Source organism: Ovis aries, chromosome 11 (genome assembly GCF_016772045.2).
Source record: "Ovis aries strain OAR_USU_Benz2616 breed Rambouillet chromosome 11, ARS-UI_Ramb_v3.0, whole genome shotgun sequence".
In the NCBI taxonomy this organism is placed as follows: domain Eukaryota; kingdom Metazoa; phylum Chordata; class Mammalia; order Artiodactyla; family Bovidae; genus Ovis; species Ovis aries.
In genome coordinates this window covers 36,391,014-36,410,278 of record NC_056064.1, presented here as the reverse complement: position 1 = coordinate 36,410,278, position 19,265 = coordinate 36,391,014, and the positions used below count along the sequence as shown (strand labels likewise).

The following is a 19,265-nucleotide window of genomic DNA, read 5'->3' as shown; positions in this document are numbered from 1 at the left end:
ACAGCTGATGGGATTGGACCTCAGTGGGAGAGGCACCCCCTTCTCTTCCCACAAACCACTGGAGCTGCAGGAAGGGAGCCTGGGGTTCCTTTCTGTGCAGACACCTCTCTGGGAAAATTGGGTCATTAAGGGGGAGGGGGGAACACTATAGAATGGTTTAGAACTGGAGTTTTGGCCTCCAAAGAGTCCTGCTCTGCTGTGTGACTTTTGGAAAGTTGCTTAACCTCTCCTTCAGCCTCCTTTTCCTTCTCCCAAGATGGGAACTTTAATAGGACCTGCTTCCCAGTGTGGTTGTGATGTTGGAAAGAGATAGTGCTTGTAACATGTTTGACATGGTGCCTGGAACATAGTAAGCACTCATTAATAATAAATGGTGTTTATAGCTGCTGTATGTATTGAAGAGGAGGGGTCACAGCGAGGCTGAGTTCATACTGCCACTGCCATCCATTCAGAGCAGGCAGGAGAAAGGGGGCTGAAGACTAGAGAATTCCACACATCCTGGATCAGCACCCCTGAGAGCCAGACACAGGCAAGGTCTTAAATGTAGAAGCACCAGCAGCTGTGCCTAGAGCTCGCTCTCTCAGTTGCATGGGTCTCAGCCACAAGAAAACTGACTTGGGGCTGTTCTTCCCTCTCCCCCAAGGCTATTTTAAGACATGTTCCCCATCTCTCCCCCAACAAAATGAGATTCAATTAATTCAATTAAAGCAATTTGGGGAGCAGCTCCTGAAGGCTTGCAATGTGAGATAATTACAAGTAATTTGCTGCTGTGAAGAGAAAAAGGGCACAGGGGGTCTGGGGGAAAAGGAGTTAGCCCCCTCCCCACCAAGCACACACAGATCTAGAGGGATTCCACACTGCCATCTGAACTGCCCTCCCATTGGCCAAATTACTTGCAGGTGGGAAGAGGGAGCTTGTGTAGGTGGGAGGGGGCTGGGAAGATAGAGTGACAGATTGCTCCTCCCCCACCCCAGATCTTTCCAGCAAGATGGGGGTGGGGAGCTGGTTGTTCCCCCGACAAAAAGTCTGCATATCCCTAGCAGCTGATTACTCAGCTCCAAACCTCACTTGGGTTTGGATGCCTGAACTTGCCTCTGGGATTGTATCCAGAGTCAATGGAATGTTATCCGGGTAGCTGAGGCTTGTGTAGATGAGGCCTTAGAGATCAAGGACTTCCCCAGAATGTATAAGGGATGTCGGTAGAGAGGGGAAAGGACAGAGAGGACAAAACTTACTTCTTGCTTCCAAGCAGGTAACGATACACCCTTCTTTCTCCTCCCCTGATCTGATAATCAGCTTTCTAGCTCTGCCTGGTGTCTAACCTCAGCTCTTGCCATTGTCTCCTCTCAGCTTTCTGTCCTTGGGGCCACTGAAGCTTATTCCTTCAGAAAAGCATCTTGCAGGTGTTTCCCACCCGTAATTTTCACCTGGGATAACCCTTTCCTTGCCAGGGCTCATTTGGCCTGGGGGAAGGTGATGGTGCCAAGAGGGGGCTGGCGAGGAAGGTGGGGGAAGGCAGTGGCCAAGACCAATGTGTGGGGATGGGCTTCAGGCCTCTGCAAAAACTCCTGTAACCCCCCCGCCCTTCGCCTGGGAACCTCTGTTCCAAGAGATGAGTAATGTTTTAACAATTAGGGTGGTAAAGAAAACTTGACGGACCCCAAAGTATTTCTTTTTCATATCTTCCCCTCTCTCCCATCTGTCTCCTGGCTTCTCCCAGGTCAAGGAAGGGTGAAGAGGAGGGGCCCTTCAGTTCTAGTCTCCCCTCTCCAGTGCTTTTCCTTCACCCCTTCTCCGAGTAGCATTGCCGTTGTACCTGGGGCAGCCAGGGAGAAATTCTGGCAGCAAGTCCCTGGGCGACTGCTGTCTCTCCCCTTCCAAGATGAAGAAAGCTACAGAGAGAAAAGTGGCCGCCTCTTCATGCCTCCCCTTCTCCCTTTCCTGGCCAGCTCAGATTGCTTAAAAGCAAGGAATTAAAGTTTCTTCTACCCTAAACCTCAAAGTACAAAAGCCCCAGACAAATGCACAGAAACAGACAGATGTGAGGACCCAGGCATGGGGCCATCATAAGTACACACACTGCCGCGCAACAAAGTGCGTGCGCAGATAGGTGAGCACATCGGTGCACATGGAGTGGGCAGAACCGCACACGAGACACGTGAGCCTTCCACGGTTGTACGCGGACATATCTGGAGAAGTACACTCCAGATTACACACTCACAGAGAAAAGTATGACACAGAGGGATGAACCAAGAAGGAAATGCCCAGGGACTTAAACATATGCGGAAACAGACTGAAACATCCCCAGAAATACACAGACTAGCTTCCCTGTGTGTGAGCTTCTCCCATTCACTTCTCATTCCCATCCCCTTTTCCTGGCTGTTGATCTGTTTTCTGGGAATATTTCCCTGGTAAGCAGTTGGTGAGGGAGATTGAATGGCTGAATGGCCACAGAATCTGATAATTTGATTATGAATTTATTTGCTTTGTTCCCTGAAGCCTTGCCTGCTTCCCTTCCCGAGCTCTAGCAAGAGCTCTCGTCCCAGCCGTTTCTGGCACATCCGGTGGCTCAGAGGTAGCCACAGATTCCAGGCCTGGCACAGGAACCCAAAGGCTGTCCTCCCAGATGGCTCCACTGAGCCTTCTGCGCCCTGGCCCTGACGGCAACTCAAGGAGGAGGGGTTGCGGGGGTCACGGGGTGGTGAGGAAAGCACTGCTCGGTTTCTGCTTGCTGTATAACCTTGGGCAAGTTACACACCCCCTCTGAAGCTTAGATAATTTCCCTTCCTAAATCTCTGTGCGTCTGTGTGTGTGTGTAAGGGGTTGCTGTGTGTCTACCAGCACTTTCCACTCCAGTCTGGGGCACTGCAGCGCAGCCTGTGTCTTCTGTCAGACTGGAAGTTCTCAGAGTACAGGGCTTTGCATTTCCCACGAGACTGGATGCCTTTTCAACCCCCACAGCTTGATGTCTCATCTCTAAGGTCCTCAGCCCCACTGGCAGCCCAGGGGATGTGTCTGCCAGCCCAGGAAGGGAAAGGAGTTGGCCTCAAGCTCCTCCAAACATCAAGGTTTCTCGAGGACAGAAACTCTCACAGAGCCAGGCCTTCAGCCTCTCTGGCCCCCAAATGGAGAGATTACTTCATTTCCACTTTCTGTGGAATATATTCCTCTGAGCTTCATCTGAACCGTGCCCTTTCAAGAGTTCAGATGAGTTTTGGGTCAGATCTTTGGCAGGCCTGAGGACTTCCACTCTGGCCTTTAGCCCCCCATCCTCTCCCCCTCCCCACTTCAAGCTGATGAATAACAGGCCGAATCATGAGGCCAGGAGCATGACATCTAGATAATCCCACTCCGATCACGAGGCTCCTTGGGGGGACCCTGCTCTGCAATCCCCTCGGGCCTGGCAGCCCGTCCCTGTGATCATGTTCCCTGGCCTGTTTCACCTGGCATGTCAGGACCCGTGCTCCTTCCTCAGACTGGAGGTTGCCAGAGAGCAGGGCACCGGCTCCCCTCTCCGACTGAGGGGCTTCCCCTTCAGGGCTTCCTTTCTCTGCTGGACGCCCCCTCTCCCCAGGCCTGGGGCTCCCACTCTCTTTGGGATGGCAGGCCAGGACTAAGCATGGATAGGGCCATGAGACCCTTGTCCAGGTCCTACCCCTCCCACTGCCCACCACGTCTGCCACAGAGCCACCAGACCACTCCTTAGGATTGGCCCCAGGAGCTGCTTTCTCTGCCCCTGCAAGCTGGGGCCTGCTGCAGACTCCTCCTCCCAGCCCTGAAGCCACTGGGAATTCTTTGCTCCAACAGATCCTGGGGGAAACCAGACTGCGGGAGGCTGCTGACATGCCTCTGCTGGGCTCCTGTCACATTCCCCAAGCCCACGGGATCAGCTGGACCCACTGATGGAGGCTGCTCCCACCCCTGGTGACGTTCCCCTCTCCCTCCTCTCCCTCCTCTCCCCCAAGGCCTGAATCTGCCCTAGGACTCATCCTTGCTTTCAACTTCCTCCCACTCCCAGCCCCTTGGCAGCCCCATCTAAACAATATGAACTATTTCCCCTGGCTCCTTGGAAAATAAAATGTGTTTCCTTGTCCAGAGGGACTTCATGGAGTCCCTAGAATGCAGGCACTCAGCTGGGAGGCTCTGGGCAAGTCACTTTAACTTCTGGATCTTTATGTCCTCACCCGTGCAGTGGGAATAATGATCAGAATGATATCTCAGAAGGTCATGAGACAGAGCCCGCCCTAGCTGTGCTGTGAAATACACCAGGTATGCCAGCATGTACGGTGACCCATTCCTTTGCCTCAGTCCTCCTCTGATCTACCAACTTACCACATAATGAAGAGTATAGTCATCCCCAGGAACAAAAAAACATAAAGAGCCAGGTGCCCAAGCTCAAGTCCAACTCTATGACCATAGGCAAGTTCCTTTTCTCTTCCTTTTTTTAAACTGAGGTAACATTGGTTCGACCGAGGATGAGATGGCTGGATGGCATCACAGACTCGATGGACGTGAGTCTGAGTGAACTCAGGAGATGGTGATGGACAGGGAGGCCTGGCGTGCTGCGATTCATGGGGTCGCAAAGAGTCGGACATGACTGAGAGACTGAACTGAACCGAACATTGGTTTATAACATTGTGTAATTTGGGCATGTTTCCTAACCTCTCTGTACCTCACCTTCCTCATCTGGAAAATGAAGATAATAATTAATAGCCTGTGCTTCTTAGGGTGATGAGAACTAAATGGGTTAAAACACAATAGCCTCTAAATACAATCAGGATTCAGCAAGGATTAGTTGTATTATCTCTGACTGCCAAGCAAGAAAAGCCTTTTCTGTCTCTGTCCCTGCGGGATCTTCTACAGTCATCCCTGTTCCTCTGCTGGTCTCCACCTGTGAGAACTCCAGACAACTGTCTTCCCCAAACACCCCATGGCGAGAGTGGTGGGCTGACAGCGCTGCTTTCTGTGGAGGGGAGGGAGTTGTGCAGGACACTGGCTAAAGGGTAAGGACTTCTTTCTTTTTTATTTGGAGGATAATTGCCTTACAACGTTGTGTTGGTTTCTGCCATACAACGATACAAATCAGTCATATATATGTGTATATATATCCCCTCCCTCCTGAGCCTCCCCCCACCCCTGCCATCCCACCTTTCTAGGTCATCACAGGGGGCCAGGCTGGGCTGCTTATGTTATACAGCAGCTTCTCACTAACTCATTTACACATGGCAGGGTATATATGTCAATGCTACTCTCTCAATTTGTCCCACCCTCTTCTTCCCCCGCTGTATCCCCAAGTTTGTGATCTGTCTCTATTCCTAACAAATAGTTCCATCAGTACCATTTTTCTGGATTCCATATATATGCATTAAGACGTGTTATTTTTCTCTTTCTGACTTGCTTCATTCTCTCTAACAGGCTCTAGGCGTATCCACCTCAATTCAACTGACCCACATTCATTCCTTCTTATGGCTGAGTAATAGTCCATTGTATATATGTACCTCAACTTCTTTATCCATTCATCTGTCAGTGGACATCTAGGTTGTTTCCATGTCCTGGCTATCGTAAAGAGTGCTGCAGTGATCATTGGAGGACATGTGTCTTTCTGAATTATGGTTTTCTCAGCATAATCCTAGTAGTGGGATTGCTCGGTCACAGGGTAGTTCGTTTTATTCCTAGTTTTTGAAGGGGTCTCCATACTGTTCTCCATAGTGGCTATATCAATTTACATTCCCACCAACAGTGCAAGAGGGTTCCCTTTCCTCCACACCCTCTCCAGCATTTACTATTTGGAAGAGGTGAGGACTTCCAACTGTGTTTCCAGGACAGCCTTCTGAGTACCCCAGACATGAAGATATCCGAAAGTATGATCATCCAGAACCTGCCTGGGCCAGAATCCATACAGAGGCAGCTAAGGTTCCTGACTTCTTCATTCGTGAATGATTACCTCTGCTGTAACCCCAGAATCCCTCCTGCTAGACAAAAAAGCAGAGGAAAAAAAAAGAGATTTCTTTTACTGATGTGCATGTGTGCCAAGTTGCTTCAGTCGTGTCCAACTCTTTGCAACCCCATGGACTCCTGGTAGCCCGCCAGGCTCCTCTGTCCATGGGATTCTACAAGCAGGAATACTGGAGTGGGTTGCCATGCCCTTCTCCAGGGGATCTTCTCAACCCAGGGATCGAACCCGGGTTTCCTGTGTCTCCTGCATTGCAGGCAGATTCTATACCACTGAGCCACTGGGGAAGCCCTCCCCCCTCCTTTACTGATACCTGATTGTATACCTAGAAAACTTAGGAGCCCTCAGGGGGAAAATATTCCAGAAGTAGGAAAATATTGGTATAGTGGCTGGATATAAGATAAATATAGGATGCTGTTCTCTAGCCTTGCAATAAATATGGAAATATATTCCTGTTATATTGGCAACACAAATTAATGAAATACTGCAAGTATGTAGATGTGAAGAAGCAGCTCTTTAGCTGATTAGTAACTAAAAGATTCAGGCATACCTCTGAGATATTTTGGGTTTGGTTCTACTCCATCACAGTAAAAATGGATATTGCAATAAAGTGAGACAGACAAATTTTTTGGTTTCCCAGTGCATGGAAAAGTTATGTTTATGCTGTGCTAGAGTTGTTCACACTCTACTGTAGTCTATTAAGTGTACCATAGCATTATGTCTAAAAAAATGCACGTACCTTAATTAAAAAATAATACTGTTGGGAAAATGGTGCTAATAGACTTGCTTAACCTGAGGTTGCCATGAATCTTCAATTTGTAAAAAAAAAAAAAAAAAAAAATGGCAGTATCTGTGAAGTGTAATAAAGTGAAGTATGACAAAACAAGGTATGCCTGTGTTAAACTCCGCCCTCTTCCCTTCTGCTGGGACTAAGGCCCAGCACATGGCTTTGTCCCAGGCGGCTGTCCTTCCATTACATCTGAAGCATGGCAGACTTAGGTTGGAATCAAGAAAGGACTTTCCAAGTAGAGGGAGGAATTGTATATATGAGAACTCCCCTCGTTAGGCGAAAAGGTAAACTTTGGGCCCATGGAGGGCACCTAGCACTCCCAAGGTCAACTGAGGAGTGTCCTAACTGTGCACAGACTGGTTTCATCTAGAACTGACAGGATAGTTTGTGGAGCTCCATCACTGTGCCAAGCTTTGTGTTAAGTGTTATTCAATTTCCTCAGGAACCCTGAAAGTTACATACGCTTAGCTCCATTTTTATACATGAGGAAAATGAACCTCAGAGAGGGCAAATGACTTAGCTGAAGATACATAGCAAATGTCAAAGTCAGGGTTAACGCTCAGAAATGTGCATACATGTGCCTGGGCGTTTGCACACGTGTCCTACTTTATGAAACACTGGTATCTCTAAGGACACAGAGCTGATCTGGGAACAAGGGGGAAAGCTAAGCCTGGCATCCTCCCTACCTTCTCCCCATTTCAATCTTAGAAGCCATGGGATGGTGAAAGGGCCACAGGCCAGGGATTCAGAAGGCTAAACTCTGAAACACATTCACTGGAGGCCTTTAGGGGAAGCTGTTGAACCTCTTGAGTCTGTTTTCTCACCTGGAAAGTGGGATAATAATGGCACTGCTTTTGCCAGGCAGCTGAGAAGATTAAGTGGGACTGTGCCTGTGAAAGCTTCTGGCACAAGCCTTGTGCACAGTAAGTAGGTGCTTCATTAGCATCTTCACTGCCTGATCTCGGGAGGATCTGAGTCTGCGTTTGAGAGACTTCCTTCCTTACCAGCCAGACTCCTGCTTCTTGTGGCTTCTTGCTGTCCTCAGCTTCCCCTTACCCTCTCTTAGCTGAAGGCATGTCACCGCTCCCCCCTACCCAGCACCACTGATGATTCCTGAACTAAGGGCGGGCCTGACTGGTCCCAGGGGTAGGTGTGGGACCATGCCACAAGTGCCGCAGGATGTGGCCAGATGCCCTCAGTGTGCAGGGAAGGGCACGATGCTGCTGCCGCCAATTTGCCAGGTATAAGCTGAACTGCCTGGGTTGGGAAGCACCCCCTCCCCCGTTCCAGCCAATCCTCCAGGGTGTGAATTTCGGGTCCCTGCTCACTCAGCATATACTGCCAGTCCTGCTCACACTTGCTCCAGGAGACAACCCAGGCATTTGGGCCTTGAGGCCCCTCCCCACTCAGCCCCCTCCCCAGCTTTGCCTCCTGCCAGGGTGTCTATCCTAGCTGCCCCGGATTCCAACGTCACTCCTTCTCTCAGACAGCCCACCTTGGGGCTCAACAGACCAATCCCAAAGTCTCTCCTTTGCCAGGAGGTCTCCTAAATTCACTGCCCCTCCTTTGCTATGTGACTTTGGGCAAGACATACAGCCTCTCAGGAGACACTTCCCGATGGACGAGTAGCTGCGATGATGACCATTGAGGCTGCAGCTACTCTTAGCTCCTACGTTGCTCACCAAGCAGCTAGTGATTGGGTGCTGGGTGTTCCTCTCATTGTCTGGTTGGCCCTCAACAGCTGAGAGCGGGAGGCAGTTATCATTCCCCTCTCAGCTCCACAATCCCTCATCTAATGGGAGTGGGAGGGATTGTATGAGGGATCCCAAGGGCAGGCTTCACATATTCACCTGGGCAGTTGACGTCCACTGAAATCCTGCTCTCCAGCCAGCATGATGAGCACAGAGTGAACATACCCAAGCCCCTGTCCCCATGCTTTATATCCCAGTTCAAAGCCCTACCCCCAGGGACCTTGGTATGAAAGACATCCCCATGCCCCTTGCTTTGCAGCTCAGCAACCCTCCCCGTCCCTGCCCAGTGCTCTGAGCTGGGGACAAGACAGTAAAGGTGACATATAGGCTCTGCCTCCACAGAGCTAGGACTAGGGGCCTGGAAAGAGAAGAGTCATCCAGTTAGCAGTGACTAGCAGGCTGAGTGACAAAGGAGAAAGATGGGGGCTGGGGACCTGGGCTGCAGGTCTGGGAAGGTTTCCCTGAGGACTGACTCAAGGGCTTCTGGGGCAGAGGGTCTGGGCCCCTGCAAAGAGCTGGAGGCTGGCCTTCCTGACTCCCCCAGCCTTCTCTGCCAGCCCCCCATCTGCTTCCTCTGCCGCAAGCCCCACCAAGGCCCCCATCAGCACTGTCCTCCTGCCCCTCTTCCCTGGGGCTCAGGAAACTCATCTCCAAGCACTTTTTGGCTTCTAAACCTCCCAGTCTCAGGCTGCTGGGTGGTTGGTAAACAGCTTATTAAGGTGATTAACGCTGCAATTAAAGCTGGAAAAACAGAGGCCAGGGTGCTGGCTGAAGGCTCTCCCTTCTCCTCCCCCCTTCGTTCTCCCCCAGCCCTCCTCTGCCATCCCCTCCAGGCATGGTTGATGCAATTCAGCCTGACTTAGCCAACCAGAGCCCTCACCTAGGTGGGGAGGCTGCACATCAAATGTCCGGTCTCGGTGCCTGGAATCCCCTTTCCGGCAGGGGTGGGAGCTCCGCTGGCCAGGGGAGTAGGTGGTAGTGATGGTTGCTGAGGCAGGTGGTGTGTGGAGGCTGAACTGGGGTGAAGTATCCAGGACCCTTAAAGGGAGGGGCCTCAGAGACAAGGACAGAGATCATCCTTCTCATCCATTTCCGCAAGAAAGAAGGGCATGAGCCCTGTCCTCCCAGTATAGGGGCAGGGGCTTTCTTTCTCCAGGCTCTCAGAGTCAGGATGGCTCCCAGCATGTCTGAGGGGCTGGCAAATGCCAGATCCTGACCCTTCCCTGAGCTTGGCATCCAGGGAAGTATTTAAGAACTCTCTGGGTCCATGCCACCCCTCCCTTTAGCATAAGCTCTAGCCAATTCAAGAAGCCCTCAAGGCTCCCCCACAAGTCTCCTTCCCTTGCGCCCCATGAGTCCTGGGAGGGGAGTTATTCTGCAGGTGGGATCTCCAGGGAGTATGTTCCCAGACCCCCATCTCTGCCTCTCATGCTGCCGTCCTTTTTTCAAGGCACAATTCAAATGCTGCCTCCCCTACGAAGCCTTTCCATGTTTCCTTCCCACCCGCCACAAGCTGCCCTGCCCCTTTCCTCTGACAACTCACCCAACCCCCTTGGCTGTGTCAGGTTTGCCCAGCTGGGGGCCTCTCCAGGGTAGTCCCTGCTTCTGACCCTGGAGCTCCTCACCCAGATCTGTGCCTCCTTGCCCAGGCCTCAGTCATCTGTGGCACCAGTGCCTAGAAGAGTGCGTGAAATAGAGAAGGTGCTCAGAAAACATGAGGTTGACTCACTCCTTTTTGGAGTGCACCTAGAAATGGGCAGATCAACAACGTGGCAAGTGCAGCCAGGGGGCTGGGTCTGAATCACTGGCATTGAGGGTGGGAGGGGGCAGGAGTCAAGGTGGGCAGTAAGCCCCATCACCCTGTCACCATCGTCAACAGCAGCTTGGTATACTGAGCAGTACTCGCTATGTGCTGTGTACCTTGTGAAACATTTATACACACTATCCATTTAGTCCTCTCAACAACTACCTGCTAGGCAGGTAGCATTATTCCTATGCTATAGATGCAAATACTGAGGCTTAGGAAGGTTAAAGGATTTGCTCAAGATCACACAGTCAGTGGTGGAGGCAGGATTCACCCCAGGTCAGCTGACTCCAGCATGCACATTCCTGAATCCAGCATCAAGCTTTTCCAAGGATCAGCCCTGGGGAAGAAGCCCAGCCCCTCCCCCCAGATGTCTCCCAGGGAAGAACCCAGGAAGGAAGGCTGGAGGGCTGGGGTAGGCAGAGCTACTCAGCTCTCTGACACCCTGCCCTGGGCATTTTAGTAAACTGTGCTGCAGAAAAGCCCACAAAGAGCACCCATTCTCCAGACAGACCAGCATTCAAATCCCAGCATTGCCACGTATTAGTTATGTATCTCTGGGCCGGGAAGATCTCTTGGAGTAGAAATGGCAACCCACTCCAGTATTCTTGCCTGGAAGATCCCATGGACAGAGGAGCCTGGTGGCCTACAGTTCGTGGGGTTGCAAAGCACTGGACACGACTGAGCAAATGAACATGCACATAATTATGTAACCTTGATGGAGACTGGACCTCTCAGATGAGCCTGTTTCCCCATCTGAAAAATGGGCACTATACCACCCACCTCCCAGGCTGTTTTGAGGATCCCATGTAACGTGCTTGGCACAGAATATGGGTTTAGCAAATCCAGCCCTTACTAAGGTTTGGAGAACAGTGACCCTCGGGGCAGACTGGGGTTCCCTCGCCCCCCTCTTCTTCTCTGAAGGTTGTCACGAAGCAATGGGTGTAGTCAAGAAGCACCTGGCAGAAGATGGGCTCAGCTGCCCCACCCAGGCACTCTGCCAGGTCCCCCACCTAAGCACCTGTCCCCATGGCCCCCCACGCCCCACCCTAGGCTGGTGAGGAGGGTGACCTGCTTGGCCTGGAGGTGAGGAGAGGAAGAAGCGGAGGTCAGGGGTGGGGCTGACCCTGAGGGAGGTCACCCGGGCAGTTAATCCAGCCTGACAGAGCAGGGATGAGCAGGGAGGAATTAGGAGCTTACAACATCCTTTCATCCCGAAGCAGCCCGCCAGCCAGCCTGCCCGCCCAGCCTCCCTCCTTCCTTCCTCTCTCTTTCTGCCCTTTTTTTCCCTCTCCCTCCCTTTGCTGGCAGCCCAGCCCTAATAAAATGCAGTGTCTCCAGCAAGTCTGCCCGGCTGCCGCCTCGCTGCTCCTGCCTGCACGCAGCCCTCAACCCAAACTGCTCAGCTCAGCCCCGCCTGGCAGCTGCCACTTAACCCTTGCCAGCCCGGCTGGCGTCCGTGGGCTGGAGGCCCTCCTCCCTTCCGCCAGCCTCAGGCAAGGGGGAGGGGAGGCCTATTTTCTGAGAGGCAGGAGGGTAAGGTGGAGGCTGGAGGTCCCCAGGTTCTGGAGTCCTGCAGTTCCACAGGCCCCTTCTGTTCTGCTTCCTCATCCTTATTCTGCTTTGTGGCTCACAGTCGCCCCAGAAGCCTGGAAGGGTGGGGATTGTTGTTCCCATTCGACAGGTGAGAAACCGAGATTCCGACAGGGAGTTTCCAGGCTGAGCTGGGTCACCCTGGCTGCTGGATGGTGTTGCTGAGTCTCCATTCTAGACTTTTTCCAGTACAGGGCGCAGTCTCTGCTGTGTGTGTGCGTGCACCTGTGTATCCTTTGATACACACTCCTTTGGAGTGCTGTCTGTCTATTTGTGTGATGCTAACGTGTCTCAGGTGTGCACTCAGATCTATGTATCTGGCCTCAGAGGACAACATGAGTCCATGTATGCGTGATGGTGGAGAGATGTGAGTCTTGGTACATGTGTAAGAGGTGGCTTCACAGCGTGTGCATGAATCCCATCTGTGTCTCCCATCTGGGCCAAGATGTTTGCTCACGCATGCTTCCGTTCCCACTGCCCCCTCCAGCTCTGTCTCCCCAGTCTTGGAGTTGGGCAGCTGGAAGAGGAGGGGGCGGGCGGCACTGCTGGCCTAGGCCGTCCGTGAGTCAGGGCCGAAGCACTCTCTGAGAAGGTCAGTGTGGAACCCCCCTTGTCTGTTGCCATGGCCCAGCCTGGATCTCAATGGCCTGAGGTCCCTGCCAGCTGTGGGAGCAGTAGTGTTCTCCCTGCCTAAGGCCTTGCCCTCACCTCCAACTGAAAGGGACAGACAGAAGGGTGGGTGGTAAGGAAATGCCTGGGCATGGAGGCAGGGGGTTACACAAGTATGTGTGCAAGCATGTCTGTGTGTGAGCCCAGGATCAAAGAGCAGCCCTGAGGTGACCCAGCAGCGGCAGCAGTGGAGGGCTGCTAAATCATACCGACAAGGGGTGCCAAGCAGAGTGGAGTCAGGGAGGCCAAGGGCTGGGAGCCTCCATTTCCCAGACCGTGGGGCCATCCGTGCGGTCAGGAGCATCTGTGCCCCCTGGCCAAGCCCAACTCAGCTCTTGAGCTCAGAGCCCCAGCAGTAGGTCCCCAGGGCTCTGAATCTCTTAGGAACCCCTGCTCAGAGGTCCTTCCCCACCAAACAACTTTCCTGACTCCCAGCCCTCCCCTGAGAGCTGCCTGCCTCTAGCCTCCAGTTCAAAGAGCTCAGTGGTTATTTTCTTCTTTTTTATTAATGTTATATATAAAGGTGAGTCCAATAAGAAAGCAGAAATGAGAAGGCTGGGAGAGGGTGGGAGCTGGCTTCGTTCCCGTCCCCCTGGGGTGGGACTCTTTGAGATCCACCATGTCTCTCCTCACGCCTGCGCCTCCCACCAAACCCAAATCCAGCCGGAGCCCACATCTCTGTTTCTCTCAGCTCACTGCGCACAGGCAGGTATGTCCAGGAGGAAAGGGCCACATAAATAGGAAACCACAGGAGGGAGGAGGCTGCTTCTCTCTGTTGCTTTAAAAAAAAAAATACATACTATATATATAGCTAGAGTCCTCTACCCCTCCTCTTCTTCGATGTTTGACCACATCAGGGGTGGAGGAAAGTTAGCTCTGGGGGGACATCTGGGCCAGGAAGAGCCAGTGCTACCAGCCTTTCAGACAGCCACCCCCTCACCCCTAAAGGTACCGGAGTTATAACACCGTGCACCTCACCCGACATTCTCTGTCTTGGCGGGAACAATCTGTTTCCAAGGCCACTGGAAAGGGGGTGTTTGGGGGTTTGCTTTCCTGGTGTGTCTCCTTGGAGATTTGGGGTTTGGCGCCAGCTTACTGGAGGAGAGGAAGAGGTGGGAAGAGGCGGGGTGGGGGCATGGGGGTGAGCAGAGGTGCCCACGCAGGGGAGATTGGTCCTAACTGTTAACAATGCCCTTTGTCTTCCTATTTTTCAACAGCTTTTGAAACCAAAGTTGTGCAAAGTCCTGTACATGGGAGAAGAAATGGGTGGTCGGGAAGGCTGCCTGGGACCCACCCCTCCTCTTCGACCAGAGTGGGGGAGGCGAGGTGCTCTTTGAATTCTTCTCTCTAAAGCCACAAATATTAAAAGCTTCCCTTACTTGGGGCTTTTCTTTGGTGTAACCCTCAAATCTTAAATGAGGGCTAGAAGTTCAGGGCAGGGCTCGCTGAGGTCCCCACCCTGAGTCCCAGTCTCACGGTCCAATGTCTTTTTGGCAGAGGGGATGCTCAGGAAGGAGACAGCCACAGGTGGCTTGGGGGAGGATCTTGGGCCTGGCAGGTCCTGGGATCCACAGTGCCTGGTGCCCCAGCCCAAGCCTGACCTGCGCACACTCCACAGTCTCCCCAGTACCCAAGGAATCCAGTCTGGGGACTGAGTACTAAGATTTAGAATCTGGGAGGTGATGAGCCATTTGAAGCCAATCCAGGCTCTTGGAGCAGAAGGGGAACAGCTGTCCCAGCTGGAGTGGAGTGCCCAAACATCTGGAGGGGCACCCCAGTGTCTAGGCAGGGAGTGGGAGGTTCAGGGGGCATCCTTGGTCCATGTAAATTTCCTCTGGAAGCTCTTGGGTCCCTGGAAGAAGGGGCAAGGGAAGGGGGAAGGGATGTCCTTTCCCCTGTGCTCCTCGATGATTCCTGAGTGTCAGCTAGGACGGAGGCGCCTTCTGCCTGGTCCCGGGGTTCCTTCGTGAGAGGTTCAGGATGGGTAGGTGCTCAGTACACAGCCCCAGGATTGGGCGGGGGCCCTGGGGAGGCATGATGCAGGGTGGCTGGTTGAGGCGGCTGCTGCTGTAAGTGGGGTCCACTCAGGTTCTGTGCATGGTACCAGGAGTTGGTGGGGTCGTCCAGGTAGCTGGGGGAAGCACTGTACGGGAGTGGCGGGGGCAGCTGGCTGCGGGCAGGGGCTGGAGTAGAGTGGGAAGAGGTGTCCCAGAGGGCAGGTGATGGTGGTGAGTTGCAGGCCATGGAATCGCTGTTGTTGGGGCTGTGCTCCAGGGGAACCTCCCCATTCTTATAGAGCTTCTTGAATTTGGAACGGCGGTTCTGGAACCAGATTTTCACCTGCCCCAAGAAGAAAGGGGGAGCTAGTTAGCCTCTTAGAACACTGAGTGAAAACCCGTCAGGGAAGCCAGTCTGGAGAGGGATGGGCCAGAATCCACTGTCACATAAGACCCAGGCAAAATCCAGGCATCCTGCCTCCAGGCCAGCATCTTTTTCTATTGGGGATAGAAATTCAGCTAGAAACTTAGGTCCAAATTCTGCTCTGCCACTTACTAAGTGCGTGACTGTGGGCAAGCTACCCAACCTCTCTGGTTTTTGCTGTCCTCATTTGCTAAATGGGGACACTGGCAGCACTGTTACCTACATCACAGGGTCACTATAATGCTCAAAAAAGTTAAGACAGACAAAGAACTTGAAGCAGCCAGCCATACTACTGACATAGTAAGCACTGAATAAAGGGCAGCCCAGAGGGGAGGAGGCAGTTCGCAGCATTTTGTTCACGTTAGAAACCCATAAGCAAAGGTGCACAGATATACAGAGACAAATACACACCCACATAAGCATCTCCATGTGCATGAACATACCCACTCACCACTTCACACACAGGCACCAGTCTATAAAGATACACGCATGCACAGATACACCCAGATAAACGCCCTGCAAACATGAGCTCCCATGTGCGCACACTCAGGAGCCCTTCAGGGCTGGTTAATGGGGGTGATCTGGGACTCAGGAGCAGGTGAGCCATGATCTCCAAATTTCCCTTGGGGTATCTCCCCCTCCCCCTGCCGCTCTCCACCCCATGACTGGTACAAACAATGAATCAGCTCCTCACCGGGTGACCCAGATTCCCGGCGGACCGGGCCCCACGCAGCCGCAACCCAGGCCCGCCTGTCAACACCTGTAGGGAGCCAGGCGTCTGCCACTCCTCCCCTGAGCAGTGACAGGCTGCTGGGGGCTTTAGGGACAGGCTGGGGCTGGGGGACTGCCACCTCTAAGTCCCTACCCCCCTTTGTGGGGAATCTGTTCTTGCCTCCAAGCACACAAGGGGTGGAGCATTTGGGTACTGAGCAGGAATGCAGTCTTTTGATACAAGCACACATTTTTGTACATACACTCACCACGGGGCCCAGTCAAGTACATGTGTTCATCAATAAACACAGTGGCCCTTGAAAGGCCTTCCTCCTGAGGTGTGTATCCCACAGGTACTGTGCACACGTTAGCCTGTGTGCAAACAGACATGAATACACGTGTATGTACACCCCTCACACACACACGCCTAGCCTGGGGTGGTGGGGAGCACTATGTGGACTCCTAGCAGTGACCGTCGCTGCTGGGAGCCTGTGGAAGCTGGTGATTCTGGGGTAGAGAATCTGATAGACACACTCAGTCCACACTCAGTCGCACGATTCACAAATATGCACACCTGTACACGTGTTTGAGATCTGGGGGTCCTTCTACACACAGACAAGGGTTTCAAGGGCCTGCAGGCAACTTAGGAGGCCATCTAGGCTCAGCGGTGCCTGGGGTATCCCGGGGTCCCGCAGGACCCCACCGAGTCCTCACGGCCTTCGACCGCCCGCCACTGACCTGCGTCTGCGTGAGGCCCAGCTGCGCGGCCAGCTCCGCGCGCTCGGGCAGCGCCAGGTACTGGGCCTTCTGGAAGCGGCGCTGCAGGGCGGCCAACTGGTAGCTGGAGTAGATCGTGCGCGGCTTTCGGACCTTCTTGGGCTTCCCGTTCACCATGCGCACCTCAGCTTCCGGCTCCTCCTTCACGGACACTGCGGGCAACGCACCGGGCGGTGGGCGACTCAGCCTCGGCCAGAGACACCGGCGCCCTCCGGAGCCCCGCGGGAGCCCCCACCCTCCGGCCCACCGACTCGTCCCGGGACTTCCTGGCGGCGCTCTCCGCCGCCGGCGCCCCGGGAGGGAGCTGCGGCCGCAGAGCCTGGCCGGCGGCCGCCCACGACGCTGCGCTCCCGGGCTCCTGCTCCCCCGGTCCCGGCGCCAGCCGCCCCTGGACGCGCACGGCCGCCGCCTCGCTCCCCAGTCCCTGCCGCCCGCCTGCTCGCCGCCCTCTCACAGGCACCTCGCCGTCGTCACTGCTCTCGCTCGCTCTTTCCTGTTCTCCCTTCCTTTTTTTGTTTTTTAGACCCTTTCTTTTTAGAATAATTTTAGATTTCAGAAAATGTTGCGGCCGCATCAGACTTCCTTTTCCTTCGCCCTTTCCTCGGATCCTTTCTTCCGTCTTTCCTTTCCCTTTGTCTCTCCATTTTTATGCCTCCACTTTATGTTTATAAATAAAAATATTTTATATTTTATAAAAATATTTGTATGCCTCCATTTTTCTTTTTGCCCCTGTCTCTTCACTCTCAATTGCTGCTTCCCTCCCTGTTTCCGTAATTCTGAGGGCTCTTTCTCCGTGTCGCCCTCATCTTTCTCCCCCTCCCCAGCCCAGATCCAAACTGCGGTCGCAGAACGCCCAGCGCCCGCCGCCTGCCCGGAGCCCGATGGAGAGCCGCTTGCTGAAGTGCCGGGAAAGCACCTGGATCCGGAGGCTCTCTGACCGTCCAGGGCCCTCTCCTTCTCCGCCTCGCTCACCCGGATCCTCACCCGGGACCGACCGCAGCGTCCCGCGTGCACCACGCCCCAAAGGCGCCCAGTTTCTGGACTGGAAGGTCGCCCGTCCACTCTGGGGGTCATCTAGCTCACCGTCTCTAACTTCAGACAGTACATTTCTTGGCCGGGACGCTCCCCTAGATTTTGGCTCCAATTCCTCTCTCTCGGGGACCTCCCAGTGCCTCCCGCTCTCAGAGACCCCGCGGTCCTCACCTGGGTCCTGAGCGGGCAGCGGCTGCTCCCGGTAGGCTCCATATTGCCGGTAGGAGGTTCCGTAGGTATATTCCGACTTGGGCGAATAAGCGCCTGTGCCTCCAAGCCCGTTGAGATTGAACTGGTGGTGGTAGGTGTAGGGGTTTACGGTCTGGCCATAGGGCTGGCCCGAGTAGTAGTCGTGCTGGGGAGCGCTGTAGTAGCCCAGGTCAGTGACGGAAGACTCGGGCAAGGTGGGCGAGTCCTTGGAACCCGCATGGCAGCTGAGCGAGCTGGAGATGTCGGTGAGGATGCTGCTGAGCTTGCGATCGAAGGAGCCACTCATCCTGGCGGGCGCCGTACCACCCCCGGGCTGGCCTCAGCCGGAACGCCGAAGCGGGCAGGAGCTCGGGGGAGGCGGAGGAGACGAGGCGGGGTTGTGTGTCCGGAGGGCGAGGGGGGAGGGTTCCCGGCAGCGTCTCTGGGGAGGGTCGGTCGAGGGGCGCTTAGACCATCGCGGGTCTTCGGGCGGTCGCGGCGCGCCTCTCGTCGCGTCCCAAGCCACAGTCAAATGCTGCCAGCTCCGCCCGGCCAGCCGGTTATAGACTCAATAGTGGAGTCGCAGAGGGAGGCCCCAGCGCTCTGATTGGCTGCAAGTCTTGCCTTCCAGGCAAAACATGCTCTTGCGCTCTTTCGTTTCTCTCTCATTCTTTGTTGTTACTCAACACACAAACACACATACACTCACACACACGTACACTCACACACTCTCTCTCTCTCACACACTCACACAGACCCCTCTGTTCCTCCTCCTGTGGATCCCTTCCCCAGCCCAGATAACCCCTCAGTGTTCCTGGAGGAAAGAGTTGGACAAGGGTATCTCTGCAAGAGTCCCCAGGTCTGTCCGTCTGTCTGTCTCTCTGCCTGTGAGTGGAAGGTGGGCTCAGGTGCCATAGAGGAGGGGAATTTGCCCGCTGGGTGTCTGTGAGGTAGGTGGTTCAAGGTGTGTGGGGTGGCGGGGCAAATGATGGGCAGACAAACATGCCCAAAGTGGCAGGACCCAGGCTCATGAAAATGTTCTGTTTTTTTCTTTTTTTTAATTAGAAGAAAAGAAAAAAAAATAAGTTAAAGAAAAAGTTTGAATATATATTACTATATCATTTTAACAGCAATGCAATCACAAAATGTAACTTTAAAAAATGTTTTTGATGAATGAAGGGGTCCATCAGACAAAAGTGCTTCAGGCCTAAAAAAGTCATCACTGGGTCCAGGGAAGCTCCAGGAGGTGCACAGCCTGTGTGTAGTGATGTTAAATTTGTCTCCAAAAGTTTCAGAGATGACCTAGGCTTGTGGGAAAGAATATGGTCCCCATGAAGATGGGTGGGACACAGGCTGGCTCTCTGTGCTTCAGTAAGTTTGGGGGCAGATTCTGTGCTTCTGGGACTTGTAATATCCAGACAGAGTGAGCATTTTCAGAGATCAGGGGTGTGTGATGTGGGGATTCATGTGTTCTGCAGCACATACAGAGTCCACGTTCATACAAAGAATGCACTCAGTGCAAGGGCATGCATGTGAGAGTGAGCCAGTGTGTATGGGAGTCGGAAAGTAGTGTGA

At 53.6% G+C, this 19,265-nt stretch overlaps 1 protein-coding gene across 1 annotated transcript; it reads right to left on the bottom strand.

Moving 5' to 3' along the window:
- Window positions 1-13,047: 13,047 nt before the first annotated feature.
- Window positions 13,048-18,234, bottom strand: DLX3 (distal-less homeobox 3). Its single transcript, XM_004012779.5, has 3 exons — window positions 17,673-18,234; window positions 16,431-16,621; window positions 13,048-14,900 (listed from the first exon to the last, which is right to left on the bottom strand). The coding sequence occupies exons 1-3, from the start codon at window positions 17,995-17,997 to the stop codon at window positions 14,553-14,555; spliced, it is 864 nt and encodes a 287-aa protein (XP_004012828.2). The 5' UTR covers window positions 17,998-18,234; the 3' UTR covers window positions 13,048-14,552.
- Between the last annotated feature and the right edge of the window lie 1,031 nt (window positions 18,235-19,265).

Coding starts and splice junctions, on each gene's coding strand:
- DLX3 (XM_004012779.5), bottom strand. CDS start 17,997: ATGAGTGGCTCCTTCGATCGCAAGCTCAGCAGCATCCTCACCGACATC. Junction 16,622..17,672: donor GCTGCCCGCTCAGGACCCAG/GTGAGGACCGCG, acceptor CGTTGCCCGCAG/TGTCCGTGAAGGAGGAGCCG. Junction 14,901..16,430: donor TGGGCCTCACGCAGACGCAG/GTCAGTGGCGGG, acceptor TTCTTGGGGCAG/GTGAAAATCTGGTTCCAGAA.